The following is a 16,355-nucleotide window of genomic DNA, read 5'->3' as shown; positions in this document are numbered from 1 at the left end:
ATGAGGACCAAATGGGAAATATTCCCTTCCCCCAAAACGCAGCATTTTTAGCGAGGATTAAAATGAAACGAAAATGAAATAAGAGATTAAATTTAAAAAAAGGATAAAAGAACTGGATTGAAGCGCGCTTGAAAAACGGAGGGACTAGGGTTGTAAATAACCCATTAATCAAAACACGCGGATCCCCCATGGAGCGGGTCAGGTCGTGCACAGATCTGGGTCAATGCGGCGCCGTTTTGGAGCCACTGATCAGACTCCAAACGGCGTCGTTTCGTACGTCACGTAAGGGGCCAAAAATAAAACCCTAAACTGGTAGCCACCGCTTCATTTTTCAAAACGAAAGGAAAAATAAAAAAATAAAAGAAAAAACAAGAACCCAAACGCTCTCCTCTCTACGCTGCTTCAGCACCGAAAGCCCCCCATCATTTCAACTCCAATCCGAAAGGAGGAGGGATCCGGCGACACCAAACCCAGGTAAGGGTTCTTCCTTTTCTTTTCTGTTTTTCGTATCAAAGAAAGAAAGAAAAATAAAATGAAAAAAAGTGCAGTAGAAAGACGCAAAAAACTGGTAAATCACCTCTTTTTTTGTATTGATATTGTGTGTTCATACAAATTTCGTGTTTGGCTTTATATAGCCCAAAAAGAAAATACAAAAATCCCCTCTTTTTCTGTTTTTTTTCTTTTTTTTTTCTTGTTACCATTTTTCATTCTCTGTCAATTTGTTGTACTATTACTCCTCTGTTTGCTGCTTAGTTTTGTTTGTCTTGGCTGTTGCAGGTACAAGGCCAGCCTGGAGATGCACACGCGTAGTGGTGCAAAGACGCTGCAAGGAATAGACGCTCTGGCTATCGCTATGGCTACCAAACAGAGAGTCTCGAGGAAGGCTGAAATAGGCTAGGGTTTTTGGTGGATTTGGGCCATCGGGCTGGGGTTGGTTGATAGGCATTGGGCTAGGCTAGTGTTTGGGTAATGCGATTTAGGCTGGTGGGTTTTGGGCTAAACGGGTTAGTTGTTATTAGGCTGGATGTAAATGGACCTTAAAATGGACTTTTAATTTTTATTTGGTTTTTTTTTTAATTTGTGTTTATCATTTGGGCCGGGCAAATTTAGGCCATTACAGGGACGATCCTAACAAAACAGAGTCCACAACGTCTCTCTCATTGCCTCCAGATGCGATACCACCTCGAGTGGAACCTCGACCTCTTGGTGTGGGAGTAGATCCCTGATTCGGTGCAGGTGCATCACTCGTATTTCTCTGGCAAATCTCAAGCAAAATGCTCCTTTCTTTTTTCAGCATTTGTTTCTATGCTTCCTACCACAATGATCACAATATGGATTATTCGTGGCTTGAGCTAAACCTTCCATACTAGCAACAGGCACAGACGACTACGTTAACTGACCTCTCTTTGTTCAAACATTATATGGAGCAGACCTTCTAGGTTCTCAAAAATCTCTAGCTCTTTTTGGAAACGGTAGTGCACCAGTTCCCCCTGTTCTCTTTCCTTGAGCTCGATTTTCTTATCCAAGCTCATGGCCTGTTCCACCATTTTTTCTCTTCATCAAGACCAAAAAATTGTCGAATTTTGAGGGCAACTAATTGGACTTTGATATCATCTGTCAATCCCTGAAGGAATCATTTACAACTTTCTTCTTCTGTTAAGATCAACTCCAGGCATATTTGCTAAGTCATAAAAATTCCTGTTCGTAGTCTACTGTCGACATATTTTCCTCAGTCAACAACATAAATTCTTGCTTTCGTCTTCTAAGTATAATTCTCCGACATGATGTGATTTAAAAAATAAATAATTATATACTATTTTTAAAATACTCTTAGCGAGTTTATGTTTTCTATATTTATAGCTTTGCTTTTCGCTTTACTTTACATTTTAAAAGTAGTAACTTCACATTTTATATTTTAATTATAGTTTCACTTCTTAATTTTAACAGTTTTTAGACTAATCAATTTATTTGTTTCTCATATCATTCAACCTTAAAAGTAATTTAGTACATTCTAATTACAACACACAATCAATTTCTACACGAGAAAAAACTAATATACATTGTATAGCGAGATTTTAAGCAAAAAACGAAAGATTATTGTAAGCGTCATACTTCAATATTTGACAAATGCCATCTTGAATGATTTAACACCTCATTACATTCAATTTTTTTAAATAATGTTTGAACCAATAGTTTTTACAGGTTAAATATTTGTCATTCAATAGTTACAAACCTTTTTTTTCATAATTACTATTTGATTTAATACTTTTTGTTAATTGAAAATATCTAATACACAAATAAAATAATTTAGAGATTACCTAAATAATTGTTTAAATACAAAAAAATGGTTTGGTTTTTGTGTAAATTATATTATTGTTAATATAAATAAAAAGTTATAAACATGTATTTGGTAAAATATTTTTTAAAATTATATACTATGTTTTACCATTACATCCAATATTTGTTACTTTATTTTATTTATTTCATCAAAATGATTATATTTATTATTTTTCAAATAGATGATATTTTATATTTTATGAATTTATCCATAATTACAAAAAGTATTAAGCATGCAAATAAAAGTTATACTTTTTAGTTTTTAATACGTTTTCTTTTCTTTTATTTTAATTTTCACATGGCTTTCATTAGTAATAATTATTTCAACTTCTTTTATATTACATTCTAAAGTTATATATACAAATAATCAATTTAATATAAGAATTAGTTTTTCAAACAATATCAATATATGTAAATAATCTATTTAGTATACGGATTAGTTTTGTAAATTAAACATTTTATGAAGTTATGTATATTTGTACATTGTTAAATTTTGTATAATAATCTATTAATATATGGATTAGTTTTATCTATTACATTGTGCACAAAGAAACTTATAATAATAATATTATAAAATTAAAAGAATAAATTAATACACACGATCTAGCCTGCAATAAGAAAACTAGTTTGTTTATAATTTTAATTATGTGGGGCTTATTCGGTAAAATGAAATTAGGCGGGGTGACGGAAATATTATGTAAAACTTAAGTGTAAATAATTTTGTACACTGCTCAAAAAAATATATTTGCACGAGGATTAATAATTAGGTGTTTGTTTTTACAATCCAACGGTCCAAATTAAACCTAAAATATAGAAAAGCTTGTAATCAATTACAAACCGTTGATCTCCCATTATCACGAGTCAAACAGTAAATTCAGTTACAACGTATCTTTCTATTCTCGTCCCATTTTAAACCTCGAACATTATTCCCCAGTCAGCGCTCCAAAAACACCCGCGAAACCAAACGGCGGATCGCCCACTTCCAAACTAGTTCGAGATTTAACCACGCAATGTGTGCCGTTTGAGGCTCAAACCTTTCCACCACCTCACCCCTAACGTTAACTTAGAGTCGTTAGCCTATACTGCTCTGAAATGCCGCGAAAAATAAAAAAAACACGTTAGTTCTCCATAACGGCAGTTAGCGGAGACGTCGGTGGTCATATATTCGTTGTAATAATCCTTTCCTTTTTATATATAAATATTTATATTTTTTTTCGTCTCTTTAGATTCAACGGTCGAGGATTTTACGAAAACAAAGGAAGCAACGTTAGAGTTCCTTTTAACCAAAAAAACGAAACCTTTTTTTTTTGGCTCGAATAGGATTTTTCTTGAAGCAGCTGGAGCTTGATTCCCGCCACTCAGGTGGGTTTATCTTCTTGAATCAGAATTCTCTGGTTTTTGATTTTTTTTAAAAATTTCTATTTACCGTTATCGTCATGTTTCTTGAACCTCAAGCACCTTTGATTCGTGAAAATTTTCGTTGGGTTTTTACTTTTTTTGGGGGGGACGGGGGTGTTAAACCCTAGAATTATGTTTAACCGATGTGGTATTTTCTTTCTTGTTTTTTTTTTTTTATCTGATTAGTGAATTAAGATCTGAGTTTTGTCTTTTTCTGTGTTCGGTGGTGCTGGGATTTGGGATTTTGGTAAAAAAGGAGGATTCTCAAGTATTTGAAACGGCCATGAATAAGTTATTAAAGCGTTTTCCTTCTTTTTTGAGATTGATTAGAAAGTGATGGCTGAACTGAGGCTGGAGGAACGTTGTCTTTACAAGAAGCAATTAACTACCGCTTCAAGTTCTTCTGTATCCGAAGGCGGTGGCAATGCAGTTGTAAAGTCCCCAGGCGTATCTAGTCCAGCACCAACATCACCAAATCATCGGTATTGTCCGGGAATAACTTCTTTAGCTTTGTTTCATTGCTGTACTTGTTTGGATTCTGCTTATTTTGCTTTTATTTTTTCGCATTTGTGTTCTGTGGAGGTGTTTATGATTGCTGATTACATTAGATATGGATTCACCAGCGATATTGTTCAGCATTTCTTTCTAGTGCTCAAACTTGCTGTTAATCAATTACTTAAGAGTTTTATTGTTTTCAATAATGTTTCCGTCCAAGAGCAATTGTATTGTTATACTGAATTTGCAGGAGGACTACTGGCCCTATTAGGCGAGCAAAAGGTGGCTGGACACCGGAAGAGGTTATGCATTTTTTCCCCTTTTGTATTTGCATTATATTTTATGAATTACGGTCGAGGTAAAATGCTTTTTTTCCTATGATATGGTTAGAAAACATTGAGTCAATCCAGGTGAGTTGTTTTATGGATTGTAGAACAATTAAAGTTGCCTTCAGTGTTTACTTGCATTCATTCTTTGTGTGTGCTGCCTGTTTTCTTAAATTGTTTTTGGTTTTTTATTGATTGCAGGATGAGACGTTAAGAAATGCTGTTGCTGCTTTTAAGGGGAAGAGTTGGAAAAAAATAGGTTTTCTTCATGCCTCAGAATTTTCTTGTTTGTTATTTGTGCTACGATTGTTTACTTTTGCTGCTCTTTCCGATGTGATAAGTTTTGGTTTTTTAGTTAGAAGGTTATTAAATCCTACCTTTGTTGTCTGAAAGAAAGTAAACTTAAGGTTATAAATAATATCATGATCTCAAATTTTTCTGTTGTTGTAGTTTTGGTATTATCAGCTTTCCTCTAACCAGCCTTAGCATTTGCATATGGTGCAGCTGAATTTTTTCCAGATAGATCAGAAGTGCAATGTCTTCATAGATGGCAGAAAGTCCTAAACCCCGATCTTGTTAAAGGACCTTGGACTCAAAAGGTAGGCATTGTAGGCTCTTTTATGCTATCTTTATTATTGCTGTTCATAAAACAAGCGCTAAACTATCTATTGCTTTTTGACAGGAGGATGATAAAATTATTGAGCTTGTATCAAAATATGGGCCGACAAAATGGTCTGTTATTGCAAAATCTTTGCCTGGACGAATAGGGAAACAATGCCGTGAGAGGTAATTTCTAAAATTTTATTTCCTTTGCATTTCCCGGGAGTCCTGAAAGTGCCTAATATTCAAATGGTGATATGATTTTCCTACTCTTAAAGTGATTGTCTGCCTTTTGTTTTATTTGTATTAATAAGTGAATTATGTACTAAGATCTATTAATTTAGTTTCATATAATGAGGCTTATTCACATTGCTGTCCTAATCTACTCATGTAAAGCAAATTACTCTTGATTATTCCATGCTTAATCAACGTTCTGCAGATGGCACAATCATCTGAATCCTGATATAAAGAAGGATGCTTGGACGATGGAGGAGGAATTGGCCCTTATGAATGCACACCGGACATATGGGAACAAGTGGGCTGAAATTGCAAAAGTTTTACCTGGAAGGTATCATTCCTTTTAGTTTGTGACACATATTACGTAGTTCGTATTGTAAAGCTTAGCCAGCATAGTTGATCAAGGAGATGGTGGTAAATCATTTATAAGTTCCTTTTGAAGTTGTAGTAGCATGATGGCCTTAGCTTATAGTGAACTTTCTTTATACAGAACTGATAATGCAATAAAGAATCACTGGAATAGTTCTTTGAAGAAGAAGTTAGATTTCTATTTGGCTACAGGGAAGCTTCCACCAGTTTCGAAGAATGGTCTCCAAAATGGGACCAAGGATATAAGAACACCTACTACCCAAAATTTTCCAGTTTTTTTGAAAAAAGAATCAGGTTCAACTGCTCAAACTTCATCAGGAACTACAGATACTTGTAAGCTGGAGGAAGATGGAAAAGATCAATTGGAGTCCTCTGCTCCAGTTCAAGATATGACTGCTTCTACAAATGTTATTCCAGAAGAGCCTACTGATACTGAGAGTACAGAGTGCAAGCTGCAGTCAGTTGATATAAATCCCTGCTACTGTACCTCTGAGTCAGGGGGGAAGTTTGGGAGTCACAGAATCAGTTCTCAAGTTGTCGAAATTCTCAAGGAACAAGTAGGGCTTGATACTCCAACTTATTGTTCTCTATGTTGTGATGAATCACCTAGATCACAGCATGAATGGACTTCTACTCCTATTACATCACCGATTAGTTTCTTCACTCCGCCTCGTGTGAAGGGCAGTGGTTTAAGCACACACAGTCCCGAGTATATTCTTAGAATTGCCGCTAAAAGCTTCCTGAATACACCTTCCATATTTCGAAAGAGAAAGATGGGAGCCCAGGTGCTTACACTTCCTAACAAGAAAGGAAAATTGAATGAGGAAATAGGTAAGGATGGGATTCAATTATCTGGTGAACAGCAAAGAACTGAAAACAGTTCGGAACAGGCTCAATTTTGTGATGGAGATCCCTGTGAGAGTCCTGCTTGTCAAGGCAATAGCCCAACGCTGCCTAATTCTACAGTGTTTAATGCATCTCCTCCGTACCGGTTAAGATCTAAAAGAACTGCTGTTTTGATGTCTGTGGAAAGAAAACTTGAGTTAACATTCGATAAAGAGGCATGAGGGTAAGACAAAATCTTCAGATTTATCTTTGAATGGTAGCTCTGCTGTTGAAGATTGCTTGAATGCGATGAGGATGGGGGTCACATAGTTGTCAAACTGTAAGTTATGGTGTTGCATTTCATGTTTTAGAAGCTTTTCATTTAGTCTTTGCTACAAAACAAGAAAAGTTTAGGCTTTTTTTTTGTGGTTTTATACATTGATGAGAACTCAGTCGTGTTCATGCTTCCATCCTGAACTTTGCCTGACAGTAGACCAAACTTTTTGCTCTCCTTCATTTATTTTCTCTATGGCTTACCAATAATATCAAATTAAAGATTAACAGATCTCTCATTTGTTTCATTATCTCTCTTTTTTCTTGTAGGATGAGGCAAATATTCTGTTGAAGTTGGCTTTCGTTTCCCGAGCAATGGCATCCAAATCAGCACTTGTCCCGGCAGACTTACAAAACTTACAAAATCGTAATATTCTTTATCAGGGGAAACTTCAATGCCATCTCTGAATCATATTGCAGATATGGTAATTGACACCATTGATGACATCAAGACGAACATCAACACAATCATGGCCCTGATCCTATGGCTGCCGATTTCCAGCCTGTCTTTTTGAAGAATATTGACTCGCTATTTTGTACATTGACTCCAATAGGGATGTTTTATAAGCTGAGATACAGGTGAGAGAGTTTGGGAGGGTTTTGGAAATCTCTCTTTTCCCTACATTTGAATACAAAATTGACAATACATTCCTCAATACTTGCAAGTTGGTTCTCTGTTTTCCTAATCATCCTTTCAGCTAGAGATGTCATCAATTCAATGAGTATGGCCAATTAAGATCTTGCAATTTTCAAGTTATTTCTGTTCGGATCAAACGTTTTAGGTTTGTCATCAGTTCCGAGTTTGACTTGTTTTGGTTGAAATAATTTTGAGTTAGATTCATTCGAATATGAAATTAAGTTTATTTTTATCATAATCAATTAGATTATTTTGAATTTTATGCAATTCAAGTTTTGTGTCATTTTAAATTATTTATTTGAATCATTCAAGTTTAAAATCATTTCAAGTTTTAATATCAAAATTAAATTTAGGCTCCGTTTGTTTCACTGAAAATGGCTTCCGGAAAATGATTTCTGGAAAATGACGTACTTTTCTAGAAAAGCTAATATTTTCTGGTGTTTGGATGAATCTGTGTAAAATATTTTCTTTTGTTTGGCAGATTCTTTAAAAAAATTCATAAAAGTAATTTTCAATTAAACAAACATACATTTGAGATTTTATTTATGTTTTCATTGTTTAATTGAGTTTATTTTATATCTATAATTTTAGATTTTACATTGTTTTTACATATATTAAAAATATTTTGTTAAATTTAGGTTCATTGCAATGATCATTTTTTAGTTACATGACTACCAACTGAGTATATATACGAGTCGCAGAACCCACAAACAAAAGGAAGGAGATCTACTCAGCCAAGGAATTAAAAAGACAAAGATTTAACTAGTTTGATTTTGATCGTAACTTCTTGTGGGTTTTGAAGTTATTTTGTGCATGTTCATAACGATGCTTTTTGACATTGAATAAATGTTAATCTTGTGTTGATTACACATGGTGTAATAGATTGAAATTTGTCTTCCTTAGGTCTCCATATATATTATATATTGAAAAAAAAAAGAGTTAAGAGTTGTTGAATGACACTCGATAGCATCAACTGTAGACTGTCATTAAAGTGGTTTAAAATTTTGTTTTATTTGATTTGACAATTTAATGAAGAAAATCTTTGGACTTGGTTATGTGCTATTTTATTGGAGATATTTTTTATCCATCTATGAAAACCTGTAACATCCCGCTCGATGAAACCCTGTTGTTCGAATGATGTCAAAGGAAGTAAGGTGTAAAGAGCAAGTTTTTAACAAGTGTAAAGTATAAGAATTTGATTAAGTACAAAAATTCTTTGAACGAGATGATAACGCCCTAGTTCTGGCGGGCACAAGGTTTGGCGTAGTCTTTGAAAAGTACGATTGGTGAATTGTAATCACCCAAGTGTTCTTTGAGGACTCCACACCATGTCACTTTGATTCGTTGGACGAAGGATATGGTTAGGTAAATATATATTGAAGGATTGAACTCACGTCAGTAGTAGTGCACCCTTTTCCCCATGATATTGTACAGGTTAAGTTATAAGGTAAGTTGGTTAGGCACTAACCACATGTTAACTCGAATAGTTAAAAGAGAAATAAGAAGTACTCAATTAATTTCCTCGGAAGTTGTAAACCCTTGATAAGATAAGTCAATAATGTTGTGACATTTGTCAAGTTCTCATAAAAAGTTTGAGTATTTTAATAGGTCTTCAAGTTGAAATAAAGAGAGTTCTTTGCTTCTCTCCTGGAAAAATATTGAAATATAAGGCTGAGGGAAAAGAAAGAACATTTTTCTTTAAGCAGGATTGAAAACTCTGGATTCTTCAAGAAATTTATCCATGTCAAGGTGAGTTTAATGACTCTGAAAAGTAGATCTATAGGAATTCTTGAAGAATTAAGGCCTTATTTATGAGTTATTTGCGTTTAAGAAGAGGGAAAGGTTACCCGAATGAATTTTTATTGTGTTCTTCTATTTTAAGAGGCAGTGGTTGCTGTGACTCTCGAAAGGACCTTGGGTTTGGAGCTGAGGCTACTGCACAGTCTAGTCAGGTGAGTCCCTAAACTGACTCTTGCATGTGTATTATGCATTTCAGAAACTTCTCTGTTAAGTGACCAAATTGTGAAATTGAAACTAGTAAAGTATGAAGTTTGATGGTCTGAGTACAAAGCATGAATTTGAATCATTATAGTGTGTATATGAGTCTGAAAGCATGAATATGTTTTTCATGAGCAAGTCATTGTATGATGGATCTTTGTATGGTGAGCCTGTGTCTATCTCCGGAGTCATCTAAAGGGGTCCATCAAGATTTTAAACACGAATCTCTTAAAGGAAAATTCTATGGCCATGACATTTCAAATGAAAGGACTACATTGTGTAAGATCGTAGTTGGTGGGCTATGGTGTCATATGGAAACACCATATCATATAAGACAATAACTGGTGGGTTATGGCATTATACGGAAAGAACTAAAGAAAGGTTATTATTGAATGGGGTTTTTGCATGATCCCAAGGCGATGAGAGGTAAATCTCATGTAATGTGAGTATATACGAATTCCTATCGTGAAATGTATGAAAATGGAAGCCTTTGTGTTGTATTTGAAATGGAAGTCTTTGTGGCGTATCTAAAATAGAAGCCTTTGTGGCAAATCTGAAATTGAAGCCTTTGTGGCGTATCTGAAATTGAACCCTTTGTGGCGGTCTATGGAAATGGATGCCTTTGTGGCTAATAATGACAGGAACGCCTCTGTGGCAGACTCTAAAAGAGAGAAATAGTATTCTTGGCGAACTCTATAGGCGTGGTAAGTATGGTGAACTCTGAAGGAATAATGTGTACTTCGAACTCTGAAAGAAAGGCTTCGTATAAGATGCTATAGTAAATGCTGCATAATCTTAAGGTATGATAGAGAAGCTGGAACGTGCTAGAGTATGTGGAAAATCTAGGGTATAAGCCAAATGGACTTATAAAACAAATTGATCAACAATATTTGTCTGTGTGGTTCTTTTTTGTTAAACATGCCACTGTGATAAACCGTAATAAGACTTGATTCATATGTAAAGCATGCCTACTAAAGTTTTGTTCTGTATGCCATATCACATGCATGAGGTTGGGATAATGTTGTACGGAGGAAGATTATGGCAGTTTAATAATCTGCAATTTCTGGTAGCTTGACCATAATATTTTGTATCTGGCAGTATATCTGCATTATCTGGTCGCTCGACCATAATATTTTGTTTCTAGCAGCTCGACTGCAAAATCTACACTATTTCTAAAAAAGCATTGCATTGACATCATCATTATGCCTTCTAATAAATGTGATTCTATGGTTCTATATTTATGTATACATGTGATCTGTTAAATTGATGATGTTATGTATTAATTTCTGTTGATATAATTTGTAACCACACTGGGCTTTAAAAAGCTCACCCCTTTAATTTTCTGACTTTTCAGATAATATTCGAGATTAAGATGGGCTTAGCTTACGGAAGTGCACTCCAAAATTTTTTAGAAAAACTATTACATTTTGGTACTTGATATTTTGGGATTTGTTTTTATTTATGTGGACTATGGCTTTGGACTTTCTTTTGGATTTTGGATTGTTTCGCATGATTTGAAATTTTAAACTATCACCTAAGACGATTTATGACATTGATAATTAAAACTAGATTTTTCATAATAATGCCAAACTGAACTCGACGATTGTATTTTCAAACTCAGTACTTCGTTTTCTAAACTCAACACTAACTACTCATTAAACTTAAAATTTACAAGATATATTAAACATATGTTTTCAAAATGACGAATGTGTTATGTTATTTTTCCGCTACGACATTTACTTTAAATATGATGTTTTCTGTAAACCATCAATACTTGAGTTTTTCTAAAGATAAAAAATTTCGACAATACTTGACTTTTCTTAAAGCAAATCAAAATGATGTTTTAAAATGATGATAATTATTAAAGAGAAAATAGTTAAAAGATTTTTGGCTTCAACAGCATGGCCAATGTGATCTTTGAGATTCGACCACAACGTCTAGATCGAGTTTAGGGGGTTACATTTTGTGGTATTAGAGCCTGACTTCAAAACTCAAATCGTGGTTTATTTTCGAAAATGGATGCATATTTGTGAAGAATGGTAGTTTGGAAAAAATCCATGCCATAGTTAAAACTCACTTTCAAACTAAAGTTTTATTTTATTCTGAAAGTCCAAGACTCCGAAGCTGGCCAAAGATAAGTACTTTTGACTTACTGTATTTTTAGATTGTGAAACTATAGATTACTATAGACTGTGAAACCTTAGATTCTGAAACTATAGTGACGAAACTTTTAGAACTAAAAACATTCTGAAATAATAACGAAAGCTCGTTTCTAATTGTCTGATAAAACTTTATAAAAATTAGAAATCTAATAACAGACATGAGTACTTAAGGCGTTCGAAATCGGTGTATGAGAGCTTGTGGAGAGCAGGGTCTAGGAACCAAAATTGATTCGTCTGCATTGCAAGTACGCACACTTGAACCTAAGCCAGTGGCTGACCAGGTTGAAAACACGCCTACTATTGAGAAGGATCATTAGGAGCCTGATGGAAATGCTATGTCGCAAGTGATGCTTAGGGTACTACAGCGTGTAGCTGGAGTCCAAGGTGGATCTGGAAACTATGGGACTATCACAAAGGGGCTCCGATTTCATAGAGTCAAATTATTTAGGGGCATTGTTGGAATGACCTCCACCATAGCAGAATATTGGTTAGAGGCTACGAAAAGAATTCTGGATGACATGGAATGTACTCCAAAGAAAAATTCAAGGGTACAATATCGCTATTGAGGGATAAGGCTTACTGCTGGTGGCAAACTATTATGAAGGGTGCCCAGGCTGAGAGGCTGACCTGGGAATATTTTTTAGATGCTTTTCAGAACAAATATGTGGGTAAGCGTTACGTTGAGGCTCGTAGTCTGAAGTTTATTGAACTCAAATAGCGGGAAATATTTGTGGTCAAATAGGAGGTTGAATTTCTGCAGTTGAGTTACTACGCTAAGCGGATGGTTGCAACTAAGCAAGATAGGTGCGTCTGATTCGAGAACGGGTTGAGATATGAACTGATGGTACTGGTGGCCCCTCATCAAGAAAGGGTTTTTGAAACGTTAGTGGAGAAAACCAAGATAGTGGATGAAGTGAATCACTTGGAACGCGAAAAGAGGAACAAAGTTAGAGTCCCTATAAAGAGAGATGTCGGTCCTATTGTCCAGCCTCAACTACCTAATAAGCGAGCCAGAAACGACTGACCTAGGTGGAATGTTGCTATCGCTACTAATGGTGGAAGAGCCCAATACTGTGCTACTTGTGGCAAGAGGTATCCAGGTGAATGCTAGAGGAGTTTGGGTTCATGCCTTAAATATGGAACCTTGGATCATAAAATCAAGGATTGCCCACTCCGGAATGAACTGATGTAAGCACCAGACCAAAACCGAGCTCAGAACCAAAGAGTTGGACATCAGCCTCTAAAAGGTCAAGGTCCAAATAAGGGTGGTAATGTTGGACACAGGCAGAAAGCTCAGGGTTAGAGTGCTAACCAAGCTGATGCTAGACAACCTATACTAGTCTATGCAGCTAGATGCAGAGAGGACCGTGACACAGTCGATGTCATAGTAGGTACCTTTACTGTTAATTCTGTACCATATTTCCCTTTGATTGATATTGGTTCAACCTATTCATATGTTTCATGCTTAATGCTTGATAAATTGGGAATAGAAGTAGAGGAGACTATTATTAATGTGACTGTACTTAGCCTCTTAGGGCAATTTGTTTTTGTGAACAAAATCTATAAGCAATTTGTTTCAGCAGACTTGATGGAATTACCTTTTACTGAATTTGATCTTATTTTTGGAATGGACTGGGTTGAACTCTAAGTTAGTTTATACTGGCTACAAAGATGGTTACTTTGAAAACTTCCGTTTGGAAAGAGATATTAATGGTTGGAAAGTGTAGAGATTACTTATCTAATGTGATCTCTGCTCTAGTAGTCAAAAAGTTGGTGTACAATGGATGCAAAACATATTTGGCTTATATTCTGGATACAAGTGCCAGTGAATCATTTGTTAAGAACATTTGTACAATGAGGGATTATTCTAATGTCTTTTTATAGGAGTTGCATTGATTAGCTATGGAGCGCGAGGTTGAATTTGGCATTGATTTATTACTGGGAATAGCTCCAATGTCTATTTCCCCATATCACATGGCACCAAAAGAGCTAGTGAAACTTAAGGCGGAGTTACAAAAGCTTCTGTATAGTGGATTCATTAGACTGAGTGTGTTGCCATGGGGAGCTCCTATTCAATTTGTAAAGAAGGATGGATCCATGAGACTCTGCATTGATTATCGGCAAAGGTGTTAACCATAAAGAATCGATACCCTTTACTGAGGATGCATGATTTATTTGATCAGTTCAGTGGTGCAAAGGTGTTATCGACCTTAGGTGCGGATACTATATGTTGAAAGTGAAAGAGATAAACATTCCTAAGACTACATTTAGGACTCGGTATGGTCACTACGAGTTCCTTGTGATGCCCTTTGTCTTACTAATGCTCCAACAACCTTCATTAACGACTTCTTGATCTAGTCCAAATTTGAAAAAGAACATGATGAGCACTTGAGAGTCGTCCTACAGATTATCTAAGAGAATCACTATATGCTAAATTGAACAAGTGTGAGTTCTGGCTCCATGAAGTGAGTTTCTTGGACACGTAGTATCAACTGAGGGTACTTGTGTCAACCCAAAGAAACTTTAGGCTATCTTGGACTTGAAGCAACCTAAGAATGTCAGTGAAATTCGAGTTTAGGTAATTTATACTTTAGGAAGCGCATAGTAGCTCCTACATTTTGCATCCTAGAGGGAATAAGATGTGTCGAGACTTGAGAGAACTATATTGGTAGCCAGGGATAAAGTGTGATGTAACTGAGCATGTAAGTAAGTTTCTGATGTCCCAACAAGTTATGGTTGAGCATCAGTTCCCCTCTGGTTTATTATAGCCTATTCAGATTCCTTAGTGGAAGTGGGAACGTGTGAAAATGGATTTCGTTAGTGGGTTGCCTTTGACACCTACTAAGAAGGATTCAGTCAAGGTTATCGTGGATCGACTGACTAAGTCAACACACTTTTTACCTGTTTGTACTAATTATTTGTGATATAAGTTGGCAAGGTTGTACATTTTAGAGATTGTGACATTTTATGGTGTACTGTTGTCCATCATTTCCAATCGGGATCCTCGGTTTACATCCCAATTTTGGAAAATGTTACATGAGGCTTTGAAAACTCGATTGAACTTTAGTACACCGTTTTATCCATAGTATGATGGGTAATCTAAGCGAGTTAAACAAATTCTGGAGGATATGTTATGGGGTTGTGTCATTGAATTTAGTGGCAGTTGGGAGGAACACTTGTCGTTAGCCGAGTTTGCTGACTGCCTCCAGAAGTACCAACATCCAAAGTAGAAATTCTGCACAAAAGATATGGAACATGGTATCTGCAAGTATATGGGATAGGTTGTAATATAGTTACAACGGAGCACGTGAGTACTACGAGGATCGTACCCAAGGGATGTGAGCACTAAATTAATTCTAATTTTAACATAAATAGATGTAATTAATACTCTAATCAAATTATAGTGTAAGAAATTAAAAGAAGATTTTTTGGATTATAATAATAAAAGAAACAAAGGAAAATTAAATGAATGAAGAGCAAGAAATCAATTAAAGAAATATTTATCAAATTTGGGCATGCATGATTAGTTAGCTTCGATATTCTTAATCAACTATCGTCTCGGGTTCTCTTATTTAATCAACTAGTTAGTACCCCAACAGGATCTTTCGATACGTCCACTGAAATACTGAGTCGACAAGAACTACTAATCTTCTGACCTCACAATCCAGATTGGTTCAGGGTTAAGGTGTTCATGGATAGGCCGTACTAATTTTTGGTTAATTCCCACCTTGATGACTTCCTAGGGTTCTTAGGCCTAGGGTTTAGGTTCTTCTTGTCCTAAATAGCTGATCTATTAAGAAATCCCTACAAAATAGTTAATTATTCATATCTCCACTCACTAATCCCCTACAAGAGGATTAGTTCCTCATGGATCTAATAAACAATATAAACTTGTATAAGAGAATGAACATAAAGAACAATTTCAAGAATAGAGTTTAGAAGAAGCCTAATTATATTAAATTAAAGTGCAGAATCCTCATAGATTTTGAGAATAGTTTCCAAATATGATTTATTCTCGAAAATAAATAACATGAATGGAAATAAAGTTTAAACCCTAAAAGAAACGAAAAGCTAAAATCTAAAACTAAAGAGAAAATTATACAAAGGAAAATGTGTCCATAACATCTGTTAGCTGAGTTTATTTATAGACTAAGACTGGCCATCGTCCTTAACCCTTGGCTCATATTAATTTCCCGTGCAGAGGCGATGTCGCGACATCGAGGGTAGTATACTCAGCTTCAGGGTATCTTCAGGGGTATACCACGACATCGAAGGTAACCTTAGACATTTCTTATTTTACTCCCTATGTTGCGACATCCCATGCTCCATGTTGCAACTTAGCGGCCAGTATCGTATTGAATGCACCTTCTAATGGTCTTCTGCACACTCACAAAGCATTAGTTCACCCTTAGGCCTCATTTGGCCCCTAATAATAATAATAGACTCGAATAACACATTTTATTACATTTAACGAAATTTACTGAAATGAAATTAAAACACAACTAAAATGCTTATGCTCAAGCTCCCAAAGTGCGAAAACTAGTTTAATCTGCTGCGTCAAATTACGACAAATCAAACTCCCTTACATTTAAGTCATTACTTGTCCCAAACACTAAAAATAATAAATAAAAAGACGAC

At 35.4% G+C, this 16,355-nt stretch overlaps 1 protein-coding gene across 1 annotated transcript; it reads left to right on the top strand.

Annotated features, from left to right (window-relative positions):
- Positions 1 to 3,539: 3,539 nt before the first annotated feature.
- LOC105767444 (transcription factor MYB3R-3) lies at positions 3,540 to 6,922 on the top strand. Its single transcript, XM_012586990.2, is given in 9 exon segments — positions 3,540 to 3,699; positions 4,066 to 4,217; positions 4,481 to 4,532; positions 4,758 to 4,815; positions 5,061 to 5,155; positions 5,239 to 5,342; positions 5,596 to 5,724; positions 5,884 to 6,823; positions 6,825 to 6,922. Coding segments are annotated over 8 exon segments (1,617 nt in total). The 5' UTR covers positions 3,540 to 3,699; positions 4,066 to 4,071; the 3' UTR covers positions 6,918 to 6,922.
- Positions 6,923 to 16,355: the final 9,433 nt, after the last annotated feature.

This window comes from Gossypium raimondii, chromosome 13 (assembly GCF_025698545.1).
Source record: "Gossypium raimondii isolate GPD5lz chromosome 13, ASM2569854v1, whole genome shotgun sequence".
NCBI classification, from domain to species: Eukaryota; Viridiplantae; Streptophyta; class Magnoliopsida; order Malvales; family Malvaceae; genus Gossypium; species Gossypium raimondii.
Note: the sequence above shows the minus strand (reverse complement) of the source record. Positions and strands in the feature narration are given on the sequence as shown.